Here is a 13,309-nt window from a genome sequence, read left to right as displayed (position 1 = left end):
TCCTTCGGGAAGCAGAAAATCTGAAGTGGGCCTTTCCTCCCTACTTCCCCAGAACAGCCTTCTAATTCTAATTCCAAGTGCTGTGATTTCAAGATCATGTTCTCTATACCTCCAGAAATTATACTAATTAGAGATTCTCTTACGTTAACTAGCAAACACCTAAAACAGGGTTGAGGGAAATGGTCATACACAGTTTACAGTAGAGTCAATGAATAGAATTGCTTTTCTAATCTGAATTTAGCTGCATTAGAAGAAATAGTCACTAGCTTGTGGAAATAAGGGAGAAATCATTCTAGGGTACAGGGCACTTCTGGTGGGCGTAAGTGGAGTCCCTGGGGTGGAGGCAGGGCTTGGAAACAGGGATATTGAGGACACATGGCTGCTGGGGGAGAAGCCCAAAGACAGAGGTAGGAAAACATGTGAAACAAATTTCCGCAGGAGACCCATGCGTCCTTCCGCCCCCAGATCAAGTTCTGCAACACTAATTGTCCAGGCCCCGTCCCTCTCCCCAGCACTAGGCTGGTCCGGCATGGAGATTCCAGGAGAAAAGAACTGAGCTGGCTTTCTGAGGGCCTCATAGGAGACAGAATGTGCTTTTCTGGCTAGGAGTAAAAGAGCCAGCAAACAGACTGGGTTTGAGGGGTTAGTAGGGGTCGAGGGAGAGAAAAGAGCAGAAGCACTTTCTGCCACATGTAGAATGGGCACGGGCTTAGAGGAGTTCTCTGAGAAAAGAGACTTCTGTTTGTTTATTTCCATAGCACTTGGCACAGGGTGGATATTTAACGAATGGTTGAATGGATAGTTGAATGAATACTGTCCCCTAACATTGCAAAAGCATGCAAGTTGCCAGACTCACACAAGGCAAATCATTTCCTGTCTAGCATCTGAGCTTTTTTGCCTTCTTAGGCACTTAATCCAGTTGTATGAGTTTACAGGTGTTTTATTTTTATTTTGAATTCTAATTTCCCATCTCCTATCCAGAGTGCCCCTAAGCTTGCCGTTCATTTTCCTTTCCTTTTCACAACTGAAATCCTAGGCTTCATAAGGATCTCAAACATCTGGAAGGCATTTGAATCTTTTTTTACGGGGTGGGAGGATCTTGTGAACCTGTTCAGACACAAGAACAGAAGAAGAAAGCCTCAGAGAGACATGAAGTAAGACACAGCACTGCATGAATGAGGGGCAAACCGGTGAGGTCAGGGCAAGGGCAGCTGGAGGGCTCCTGGGCTCTTCCAGGAGGGGGCGCTGCTCTCCAGGGTCCAAGGGCTGCTGCTCTGTTCAGTGAGGGGAGCGGGGTCAGCAGGTCTACGTGCCTACGGCCGGCCCGGCTCCCATAGAAGTCTAGGCCCTTTCTCAGGCACAGCCTTGAAGCCCCTAGGAAAACACTGACCAATAAATTAGGTTGAAAAATATATAGGAGGCAGGAAATATCAATCTGGAGTATTTGTCAATGGCATGGGTGTTCTGGAAGATGCGCAGACCCATTTGGCCCTTCAGAAGCCCTTTCTTCCTGGAGGTGTTGGGTTCATTGCTCAGAGCCAGGTGAACCACTATTTTGTCTTGCCGGTCTTCTTCTGTCAGAGTATGGCTTCTCGGGTACCCAGCCAGGCTGTTGGCCTCAGACTCACTGTAGCTTCCATCCAGCATCATGGTTCTTGAGTGAAGCATTCCACACATGCACGGGAACTGCAGGCAGCAAACACAAGAAGAGGTGCCAGGCATGTCTGGGCCTTGTCAAAGGGGCAGAAGAGGTGGCCTGGGTCGAGAGCAAAGCCCTACGGCTGCTCAGAACCACAGAAAGGCAGAACTAGAAGGATCCCCAGAGATCATTTAGCCCAATGATTCTCTACCCTGGATGCCTATTAGAGTCACCTGGGAAGCCCTTTAAACTGGCCATGCCCACACTCCACTCCAGATTAATTTAAAGCCCCCAGGTGATTGTGCTAGGTAGCCAGGGTCTAGAACCACGATTTAGTTTAAATGCCCTCAATTACAAAGGCAAAACTAAAGACCAGAGAGGCTATACAGTTCTTCTGAGATAACTTAGCTGGTGTCAGAGTTGGGGCTTTAAATCCACACATTCTGGTTCCAGTTGTGGGACTCCACCACTTTACACAGGAATCAAAAATGGATTAGGTAGGAGAGTGCCCTTATTCTAAAGAGTTACGCATAAAGTTAAAGGGTTATGGTGCCTGCAATGTATTTTTAAATGGTTTGTCTGCATCAACAAAACTACAGTCTTCCTGCTTCCAGTCTTTGTCCAGAGACTTTCTGATTTTTGGGACCCTTTGTGGCAGAAGCTAGAACCTATTCTAAAATGGATCCTTCTCCTTTTATGTAAACATCTCCCATCTTCCACCCCAATTCTCATCCCACCAGAAGCATGAGCTAAGACAAGAAAATCAATGAAACTTCTCTCACCTTCTCCCGAAGCTTCCGTTCCTTCCGCTCCTGCACCGTCGTCAGGTAGTTGACGGCTGCGTACTCCAGCACCGAGAGGAACACGAACACAAAGCTGACCCAGAGGTAGATGTCCACGGCCTTGATGTAGGAGACGCGGGGCATGGAGGCGTTCACGCCCGTGATGATGGTGGACATGGTCAGCACCGTGGTGATACCTGCAACATCCAGCTTTAGTTCAGCTGCTGACAAGGGTACAGAACTGCCCTCACATTTCGCTAAGTCACCATTTTACATTCTCCATCTCTTAAACCTAACAAGAAATTCCCCAGGCATATTTCTACTTCATAGAGGTGCAAGGATCAGCTGCATAAGCAGCCAGCCCGTTCTTCCGGCTGACTCGCTGCTTGTCTCCTTTCACTTTAAGTGCCTCGGGACACTGGTTTTCTGTGATGTGGCTGACAAGGTCAGCACTGCTTCAGAAAGGACCTGTTCAGATGTGGAATTTAAAACAGTACTAATAGACACCTTTAAGGAAAACTTCCCAAACCTCGAGAAATGCACACGTGCTCCCTCATCTAAGCCACATCAAGACTGGAAATTCCTGGAAGCCTATCGTGCCAGTTTTGTTTTCACTGTGCCTTGCTGGTCAAACCCTCACATTTCTCAGGGCCCAGTCTGATTTTGTCCAAATTAACATTTAGACAAATATAAACATTCAATCCAGAATTCAGGGTCTGCGAAGGACTAAAACCATAATTCCAGGGAATGCAGCCCTCTCCTCAGATATCACATAATATAGAACCTGCTTCTAAACTCTCAGTCTGTCTAAATAAAGTTTTTGTATTTAAAGAATAAGTTTTTGGCATTTGTAGAATTGTCATATTTATCAAAGTCCTGAGCTTCAATACTACCAGTGGTGGAAGTCTATACCCCAAATAGGCTTTATCTTTCCAACATGATTCAAGCAGAGCTGATGTCATTTTAGCTCCTTGTGGTTTTCACAGTGTAGCCTAGGAAACTGAAGATAGCATGGGAAAGGTGAAGACAAAAAGCAGGAGGAAAAATTGCTCCTTTTGACTGCGATGGCCCATCAGTAAAGAATTCTGAATAATGTTTTTACTTTTTCTTTACGTAGTCATCAGTTGAAAAAAATAACCACTCTACCACACCTTATTAAACACTTTTACCCAGTGAAACTCTGGCAGGCACAGCTCTGCGGTCGATCCAGAAGGACACCCAGGACAACATGACCATCAGGGTGGCGGGGAAATAGGTTTGGAGCAAGAAGAAGAAGATGTGGCGACGCAACGTGAAGTTAATGTACAGACGGTTGTACCAGCCTGGGGGACACAGGAAGAAGCCGTGAGGTCTAATTCGAGAGACACAAACCAGCCCCTTCCCCGGGAGCCCTCCTTTCCCTAACTTTTTACATGACCACCTGGCTTGTTTGTTCTTTGCAAACCACAACCACATTTCCTGAGTGACTCACTGCTCAGGAGCATAAGAAGTTTAACTGGTTCTATTTTGTCGAAGCCAAAACCACTGAGGCAGAAGTCAGCCAACCTGGCCTCTTACCACTGTGCCCTTTATCGTAAGATTGGTCAACTCTGTCAATCACCACATTCATCACAAGAAGAAACAGGCCATTGACGTGACTTTGAAGTCTGACATCAGTTCTACCTCTGACCCGCCATTCGCCTCGGAAGTCACTTCATTCATCTTGTGCAAGTCATTTACCATCTGTTCATTCCTCAGGAAAAACTGAGGATATAGATATCATTTCATTTTGGCAACTTGAGAATCACTGATTAGTGGTTGTAAAAAGGATTAAAATTGTAAGGTTTCAAATGATCCACAAGATCATTACCCAACCACTGAGACCAAAGATGGTGTCAAAGACAGTGTGAATGTGTAAAGTGGACTGAAGCTGTGTGCACACCCCACCCCACTCGCATCTCAGCCCAGGCTTGTCAGAAAGTGTTAGAACTCAGAGATGGTCCCACTCTGTGTCTCAAAGTGTGGGGTACACACAATGATACACAAGATGATTACGGAAAATGGGTTCTTTTTTGTTTATGTTCATTATATTTATTATTAAAGTCATCTTCTATTTATGGCAAATGATACCAGTTTTCCATCAATTATAGTGATATAAAATTCCTTTTCAAAATAAATTACGAGAGGGGAGTTGACTTAAAGAAAAAAATTAAGTCTACTCCAGCATAGGTAGTATGTAACTAAGACAAAATTCACAATGATGTTATGTAAATAATTGAAACCCAGACTGAGTCTAACCCTCTTATTTGGGACATGAGGAGATTCCCAGAGGCTTGTTTAAGATCTCAGCCTGAGTCAGACTGAACTTGGGTCAGAGCTTGGGTCTGCAATGCTCAGTCCAGAGCTCCTCTTACACAATGTCTTTTCAATATAGCAGTGGCCTTGATCTTGGTTCCTTCCCTCAAAAATTTTCAAGGAATTGCATGGAAGTCCTATAGGATGGAAGTGCTCAAGATATAGAACAGTGTATATCTAAGTGCTAAAATGTCCATCTGTGGAAGCAATGAGTGCTTTGGGTTTTGGAAAAGAGAGACCCGAATAACCATTGTCTGGAATGATTACGGAAGACCTCATGGAGGAGATGAACATAAGCTGGACAAGTGGACAGAAAGAGGAGAGGCTCAATGATGGGAGAGAGTGATGCAGGCTGAGGACAGTGACTTTCAACCCGGCTGCACACAATGAACCCTTAGGAGCTTTACTACTCTCCAAAGCCCTATCCCAGAGAGATTCTGATTTCATTGGTCTGGGATGGGGCCCTAGGCATTGGCATGTTTTAAAAGTCCCCCAGGTTCACAGCAGCACTATTCACAACAGCCGAAAGGTAGAAACAACTCAATGTCCATTGATGCATGAATGGACAGATATAATCCATACAATGGGATGCTATTCAGCCTTAAAAAGGAATGGCATTCTTAAACATGCTTCGACATGGATAAGTCTTGAAACCATTATGCTAAGTGAAATAGGCAGTCACAAAAAGGATAAATATATGACTTCACTTATACGAGGTACCTAGAATAGTAAAATTCATAGACGCAAATAAAATAGAGGTTCCTGGGTTGGGAGGCAGTGAGGAATGAGGAGATACTGTTTAAAGGGTGCAGAGTTTTTCTTTGGGATGACAAACAAGTTCTGGAAATGGATAATGATGATGGTTTCACAACATTGTGGATGTACTTAATGCTAGTGAATTATACGCTTAAAAATGGCTGAAATGTTAAATTTTATGTTATGTGTATTTCACCACAATAAAAAAAAAAGTACTAGGCAATGACAAGAAAAAGTTCCCCAGGTAATTCTAATGTGCTGCCCGAGTTGGGAAATCTTGACTTAGAGCAGCGTTTCTCAAAGCAGTGTTCCTAGACCAGCAGCAAGAGCTCCACTGGGAACTAGCTAGAAATGCAAATTCTCAGGGCCCACATGAGACCTGCTGAAGAGAAACTGTGGAGGATGGGCCCTGGCAAATCTGTGTACATTATCCCTGGAGAACTTGTTAAAACACAGATTGCTGGGCTCCATCTTCAGTTTCCAGGTGATACTGATGCTGCTGGTCTGAGCATCACACTTTGAGAAACACATTGATTAAAAGCAATGATCTTTGAACTTCGACATGCATAAAAATCATGTGTTAAACATTCTGAATCCTGGGCTCCACCACCTGAAATTCTGACTCAGTAGCTGCAATGGGGCCCAGAATTCTGCTTGTCGAATACACTCCCCTTGTGGTTCAGATCCAGGCGGACCTCAGGCTGCACTGGAGAAATGGTGCTGAGGGAACAAAAGCCACCTGGCTGGAGTGGAAAATTAGTACTGAGTCAGGTAAGGAAAGGGTTGGGTCAATAGGGAAAGGCTGGAATATTAGGGTAGGTCCAAACGACCTGACTTACGGTTACTGCATAGATTCATGGGTTGTTTGAATGAGGCAGGAGCATTTAATGGAGTGGATAGATAGAAAATGACCTTCTAATAGGACAGAAACTACGAATCACTTATTCATACCACAGCCTTTGTCCAATCTCATCGGCCTAAGTTGGCATCTATGAAGCACATCACATTATTCCTTAGGTTTGCACAGGGTCTTTCTGGAAAGGCTGAGCTGCTTTTACTCCATGAAGGACTAGTTCATTATCCTTTCCTTCTGTCTAAGAAAATCAGGGAGAGTTGCCTTGGAAACACAAGGAGGGAACCAAGAGCTTTGAAAATATACACTCCATGTGCCAAACAGAACACTCTTGGATGAGATCTCAGTCCCTGTGGGGTGGGATGATAAATCTGTTTGTTGGTACACAGTAAATAACAGGAGCAGAAGATGCATTTTAATCTGGAGTCCAAAAAAGCTCGAATGGGGCACAAAACAAATAAACGAAAAACAAGCATGCTATTCTATCATAGGAAACATTTAAGAGGAGTACACATAATGACTAAAGCAGATTGCCTGGCCGTTAAGCAGCTGTGCAGCTTTAATAAACAACTTAATTCCTCCTAGTCTCGGTTTTCTCATCAGTCTGCTGAGGATAATAACATCTACACAAGGTTTGTTGGGTAGAAATTAGTTAATTTATATAAAGCACTCAAAACAGTGGCACATAATAAGTTATACAAGAAACTCTTAGTAATGGTTTTAGAGAGTTGATCTGAACTTGCCAAGAATAGATGAAAAAGGAAATTGTGTGGCAATACCTATCGGAGTGAAAGAGAAGAGAGAGATGAGGATGAGCACTGTGGGCATAAAGTGAAATAGCTTGAGCTGTTCCAACACCAACACCGCCTTGCCTGGGCTCACTCTTATCCATCCAGTGTTCAATATTGTGGACAGAGGGGTGTGGATGGGGGCAGGCGGACAGGGAGATGGTGCCCATCCAGGGGCAAACAGTAGCACAAAAGCTTCCCAGGCTTCTCAGAACTGGAACAAAAGGTAATGAAGTAAGAAGCCCTCTAGGTCCCATTGCTACCACAGAGCTGTCATGGGTTGAATCGTGTCCCCCGGAAAGATATGTTAATGTCCTGACTGTCGATATTTGTGAATATGACCTTATTTTGAAACAGGGTTTTTGCGCATGTAATCAAGGTGAGATGAGGTCATCTTGGATAAGGATGGGCCATAATCCAATGACTGATGTCCTTAAAATAGAGAAATTTGGACATAGACACAAAGAGACACCACCATGTGAAGACGCAGAGACACAGGGAGAATGCCATGTGACGATGGAGATAGAGATTGGAGTGATACAGCAACCACCAAAAGCTAGCAAGAGGCCAGGGAAGATTCCTCCCAGCATCCTTCAGAAGGAGCATGGCCCTCAGACTTCCAGCCTCCAGAACTGTGAGCGAATAAATTTGTTGTTTCAAGCCCCCAGCTTGTGGTACTTTGTTATGTATGACAGTCCTAAAAGATTAAGACAAAAGCTCATAGTGAGATTAAAGAAGAGCTGATAAATGGATCCTCTCCAAACTTCAAACATGACCCAGGGTCCAAGATGAGGTCACACAAGCATTAAAAATGAATGTATAGATCTAAATATAGGTAATAACACATTGCCTTGTCAAGCTATCCAATCCATATTGTTAAAGCAAATGAATCAAGTTACAGAAAACCATGTAAAATATGACCTACTTTTGTAAAATTACATAATTAAAGCAAGATGTCTACAGAGCTGTTTGCTAAATTGTTAGGAATGATTACCTCTGGCTGTGGGATTTCAGAGGGCAGCAACTTTTTCACTCTCCGCTTTTAAGCGCTATTTCTGTTTTGGAGGACTATAAATTATTTTGATAAGGAGAATGTATTTTCATTGGGAGGGAAAAGGTTAAGGCTGAAGAAGAGTTCTAATGTGTTTTCTTCCACATTTGAATCAAACCACGGCAAAAGTTAGCTACCGGTGCTGCTGTAGAAGGCCAGTCTGGAAGTGGTGTGAAATTTCTGAATCAGAAACTGAGACAGGGAGATCTTTTCATCTGTTTTCAGGGATTCATCTCCATTCTTCCAATACAGCATCAGATCTTCATCTGTATATGCGTCTTTGGGGAGAGGAAAATTAATTTGAATCTTTTGCTTCTGATGCAGTTTGAAGCAACAGAGAAATACTTTACCAGCCTAGGAGGAAACAGGTCTTAACCCTGGCAGGTGGTACTCAGTCTCATGGCTACTAAAATGACACAAGGTCAGAGAGGGAATAAGGCAAAGATCTGTCATTAGGAATACTGATACTTACAGCTTTCCAGCTCCAAAGAACAAGTCTGGGAGTCCAGGGGAAAGTGGCTGAAGTCCATGTTGCACATGGCAGTGACCGTAATCCTAGACAACCCAAACATGCATGTTGGCTTGTACAGAGAGTTACTGCTCAGAATAAGGAGAACACACATGTGACCAAGTGCCTCTGCCTCCCCAAGTGTACTTCAGAAGTCTGGAAATCCAGGCATCTAAGTTACAGAACCTTAACTTTTAGAGTTTTGTCTTCTGTAGAAGCACCAATAATTGGTGCTCTGCCTGGATCCTAGCTACTGAGGGTGTTGACTGCTAATGGCTCACATCTGCACCTGTCTCTGTCTCTTATCATCGGTTTCATCCAGCCTCCCCCAGAGACACCTGGGAGGTTATGCCCCCTTCACTCCCCTACCCGAGGCTATCAGCATCTAATTCTAACAAACTTTACAAGCAAGCTAGGAAGATGTAAATGAGACTGTATAATTATTCAAGTTAGCCCCAAAGCCAATATACAACAGCACTCAATAAGCAGTAGCTATTGTTATTTTTTTTTTAATCTTTATTACTAGGAAACCAGTATTATAGGTTCTCAGGGGTGGAAGGTACAGAGAAGGTTATTGTCTCCCGCAATTCGTTCAGGCTCAACTAGTCTCCTAACCCAGGCTTAAGATCCCCGATGACAGAGAATTCACGAGCTACTAGCCATTTCATCATAGAAAGTTCTAACTGGCATGAGAAGGCTCATACCATCCCATGTAGTCCACAGACCCAACCACAGTGACAAACTCATCGGGGCCAAAGAGACTAACCACACATATTAGAATGGCATTGAACAAAGAAACCATGACCCCATGGGCAGTTACCTCATGCTGTACAGCACATGCCCATCCGGGAACACCCTCAGCATGATGTTGTCAGTGGTGGTGTCATGGGTAAATGACCTTTTGGAGTGAACAAAGAAGACGTCGGGGACCCAGATCTTCTTTACCAGTCGGCCATCAAAGGTCATGCTCTTGTTGCTGGCACTGGGGAAGGCTAGCCTCTCATCCTTCCAATAATGCCGCAGGTACAAGGTCATGGTAAAGTCCTGTGGGAGCGAAAGAAGACCAGACAGAAATGGCTTAGAAAGCTTCCTTCCTTAAAATTGACCCCTCATCTGCCGCTATAACAGATACCTCAGGCTCAGCCTTCGAAGTCAAAAGTGATAGTTCTGCAGCCCTGCCTGAGATGGCAGAGACAATGGCACTGCTGTGACAGGAAAGAGAATGGCTTATTTTTGTGTATCATGAGGTTGGAGCCAGGAGACTGAGCAACCTATCCTTCCGGCTTTGCAGATTAATACTGCAGCTGTGATGCTGACAGCCTGGCCTGGGGGTCAGCAGGGTGAGATCTCCCCAGAGCCCTGTTCTCTCTCACCTAGACATTAGCACACATGGCTTCTTACTGGCTAACATTCAATTTCAGCTTAGTGGACACTTCTAGAAACTAGACAGTCAAGTGTCCCATTTAGGATTTGTAAGATCTTTGAAAGTAGAATTGTGACTTGCCCACCACGGAATCCCCAGGCTCTAGTTTAGTGCAGGCCAAGGCACATAGTGGGTACTTAATAAATATTTTCGGGATGGAAAAATCAAGGGGATGGTCAAAGAGCCTTCCCTCACCACCTGATCTTGCTGGGCACTGCCAAGGAGAGTGTAGGGGAGCTATGCTCACTGAGGGCACTGGCGATCAAAGAACGGCAGAATTTCCATCTGAAAACGTCCACCTCCCACTCTCTTCCAAGTATGGTTCATCAAACCGCTCATATCACGTGAGGAGTATGTTCAAAGGATAAGGTGCTGGGCCTCACTCCCACAGACTCTAAATCAGGAAGTCTGAGCCAGGGCCCAGAAATCTGCATCAAACTAACTCCTCAAGTTATTTTTACCCATAACGCTTGAGAACTCCTGCTCTAGACTTTACTGCCCTTGGGCCAACTTCCAAGGCCCAGCTTCATTCCTTCCAGCTCTGGCTCTGCCCACTCAGGCACAGCCTGCACCAATGCAGCCCTGCCAGCCACACGCTCTCATAGAAACTTAGCCTCGAGATCCCACACTGCAGGCTGCCGCCAAGTGTTCTGCATACCATGTCTACTTCCGAGATGCTGTCCAGGCTCTCCACCTGCACGTCCACACCCACTGGGATGGCAGGGCCTGCAGAAGGGCAAAGATAACTGGTTGAAGGCACATTCCCCTCCACCACTGGGCTGGGAGACCATCCCAACTCCCTTCTTGGGATAGCCTGACTGAAGCAGGAGGGAGGCAGTGGTTCAAATTCCGTGAGGGTTTTCTTGCTACTTCCTGATGTGTTTGGTTCCTGAGGGCAATGACTGTCTGCCTTACGTGCCTTTCCTGGGCCAAGGTGATTTTTAATCTATGCCTGCTGCATGAGTCAAAGAGCTGGATTCCTATTGTGTAGTCTCAGGGCTCTCTGTAGGGTAGATGTATTAATATTGTGCTAGTGTTTGAGTGGAGACCCTAGTCATTTGTCCTCCTGTGACATCTAAAAAGGATAGAATGAGAGACCAAGAATAAGGCCTAAGAACCTCTAATGTGGGCTTGGGACACCTGCACGCCCGGGGCTGGATTCATTCAGTCATTCAAGCCCCACCTACACAGTACCTAACAGATAGCTGGGGTCCTGCCCACTAGAAGCCTTTTACATCGTGTGAGATGAGATCTCTTACATGTACAGTTAGATCACAGTGAAAAACAACACCATACGGAATTTTGAAAACTTCAGGATGTGTCATATGAAAAGTACAAGAATACATAGCACAGAAGGTCGGCACTCAATTTCATCTAGCCAGTGATGAGATTTCTAAAACTGTGTTTATCTGTGGGTTCCTGTTCTATTTTTTGGTCTGAGTGATGATCACATTGGTAGGTTCACTTTGTGATAACTTAGTGGGCTTTACGCTTACAATTTATGTGCTTTTTTTATATGTATGTTATGCTTCCACAAAATGTGTGGTTGTTTGTTTGGTTTTTTTTTTTAGATTTTAATATGTATTTTTTAAAAACTTAGAATGGAGGGAAAAACAAAAATCTACGTCTGTCAAACATATTAATGAATGCTATTGCACTCACAGGCAAGAACTGTTTCTGAGAGGGTTAAGTGGCAGCTGAGCCAGGCATCCCAGGGAGAGGGACTTGTCCAGAGGCCAGGCCCACTGCCCTGGATCCTCTGAGCCCTAGCCAGGGAATTCAGGACCCCAAAATCCTGACCCATAGTGGTCTGAGTAGGAAGAACCTTAAGGTGGCAGGGGAAGTCTGGGTCTTAGGGAATGGGATGGACTGTAAGGGACCAAGACTTTGGCCATGGGCAGAGAGGGAAGATCAGAGGTGCTAACATGAAATAGAAACCAGAAAGCTCAACGCTGTCTCCACCCAAATACAGGTGTCCTCACGGAGGTGGCCCAGGGCATTTGATGGGCTCACCGACTCCCCTCGAAACTCCCCCATAGGCTTGATAATACCTGCAATCCCACCATTAAAAATTTGCTTTTTGGGCTGATCTCTATTGAATAGAAGCATTTTATTTATTACTGGCGTGATTTAGTGGCTATTTCCTATGTTCTTAAACATGAAAGCAAATGAGTATAATGTTTTATCTTTTTATTTTTACTTTTTCACCTCTCAGAGAAATCAGGATGTAAACTGGTCTTTTTATTTTCCTGTGTTCCTCAACCGATAGCTTAGGCCAGGGCCCATTAGAAATCTCTGCTCTGACAGCAGTATGGTATTCTCTTCTTATTCCAGGCTCCAGGAATGCTTTAAAGGTGCCAGAAGCCCAATGTTCCATGTGGAGAGGAGGACCTCTCCTGAGGGCTGAATAGTCTGCCTTTCTCTCCTGAGGGCCTTGCAACACAAGGGAGGGTCTGCCAATAGCCTGGCTGGGGCCCTCTCCCAGTACCCAGATCCCTGCATAGGGCTGTGTGCTTCTAACATTGCCAGTGGGGAAGTGTGGTTGGTTAATCTCCTCATCCTCTGGACTCTTTGTTAGCCTGAGATATTAAAACAGCCTAGAGTCCAAGCTCTTAACCCCTGATGGCGCTGCTTCTGTGGCAGCTATGCTGCACTCCACCCACGCACCATGTGACCTGCCACATCCGGTGTTTCAGGAGCCAAAGGAAAGAAACGATAAAGGCATCACCCTCTTTGGACCCACTTCCCGGTGGCCTTGTTTTCAGATAATGCTCACAATGTTTGACCAGCAGCTGGTTTGGGCTAAGGACACTTTCCAGATAAATATATCAGCTTGCTTGCTACCTGTTACTGTCTCTCTGTTCTCAGGGCCGCCTTGCTCTCCACAGCTCCAGCCACCCTTCTAAGAGAAATTTGATAAAGCCTGTGAGGGTGACATCAATGCTGGAGTGCAGGCCATGTTCTCAGGGAAACTGGGCTGTTGGGGAGGTGAGCAATCTGTGTGTTCAGGATGCTCCAGCGCTGCATTCTGAAGGACTCACTCCTCAAGCTAGAACAGAACCAATGGCCCTGCCCTCTTTGATCCAGAAGCATGGAGCTGACCTTTGCCTTTGACCTGCCCCACAGCCAAAGGCTAAGGCTCCCTGGATCTCCTGAACTCTGCATTTTGTGGTCC

The 13,309-nt window shown here is 45.1% G+C and overlaps 1 protein-coding gene across 1 annotated transcript in view; it reads right to left on the bottom strand.

Annotated features, from left to right (window-relative positions):
* Window positions 1–258: 258 nt before the first annotated feature.
* The window catches only part of GABRR2 (gamma-aminobutyric acid type A receptor rho2 subunit), a 29,632-nt gene continuing 16,581 nt past the window's right edge, over window positions 259–13,309 (bottom strand). The window contains exons 3-9 of the mRNA XM_006926312.3: window positions 10,793–10,860; window positions 9,532–9,755; window positions 8,676–8,758; window positions 8,341–8,481; window positions 3,591–3,743; window positions 2,422–2,618; window positions 259–1,686 (exon numbers count right to left, since the gene is read on the bottom strand). Of these exons, the coding sequence (XP_006926374.1) occupies window positions 1,375–1,686; window positions 2,422–2,618; window positions 3,591–3,743; window positions 8,341–8,481; window positions 8,676–8,758; window positions 9,532–9,755; window positions 10,793–10,860 (1,178 nt within the window). The 3' untranslated portion in view covers window positions 259–1,374. The remainder of the gene's footprint in view (window positions 1,687–2,421; window positions 2,619–3,590; window positions 3,744–8,340; window positions 8,482–8,675; window positions 8,759–9,531; window positions 9,756–10,792; window positions 10,861–13,309) is intronic.

This window comes from Pteropus alecto, unplaced genomic scaffold (genome assembly GCF_000325575.1).
Source record: "Pteropus alecto unplaced genomic scaffold, ASM32557v1 scaffold7, whole genome shotgun sequence".
In the NCBI taxonomy this organism is placed as follows: Eukaryota; Metazoa; Chordata; class Mammalia; order Chiroptera; family Pteropodidae; genus Pteropus; species Pteropus alecto.
The sequence above is the reverse complement of the archived record's forward strand: the minus strand, read 5'-3'. Positions and strand labels throughout refer to the sequence as shown.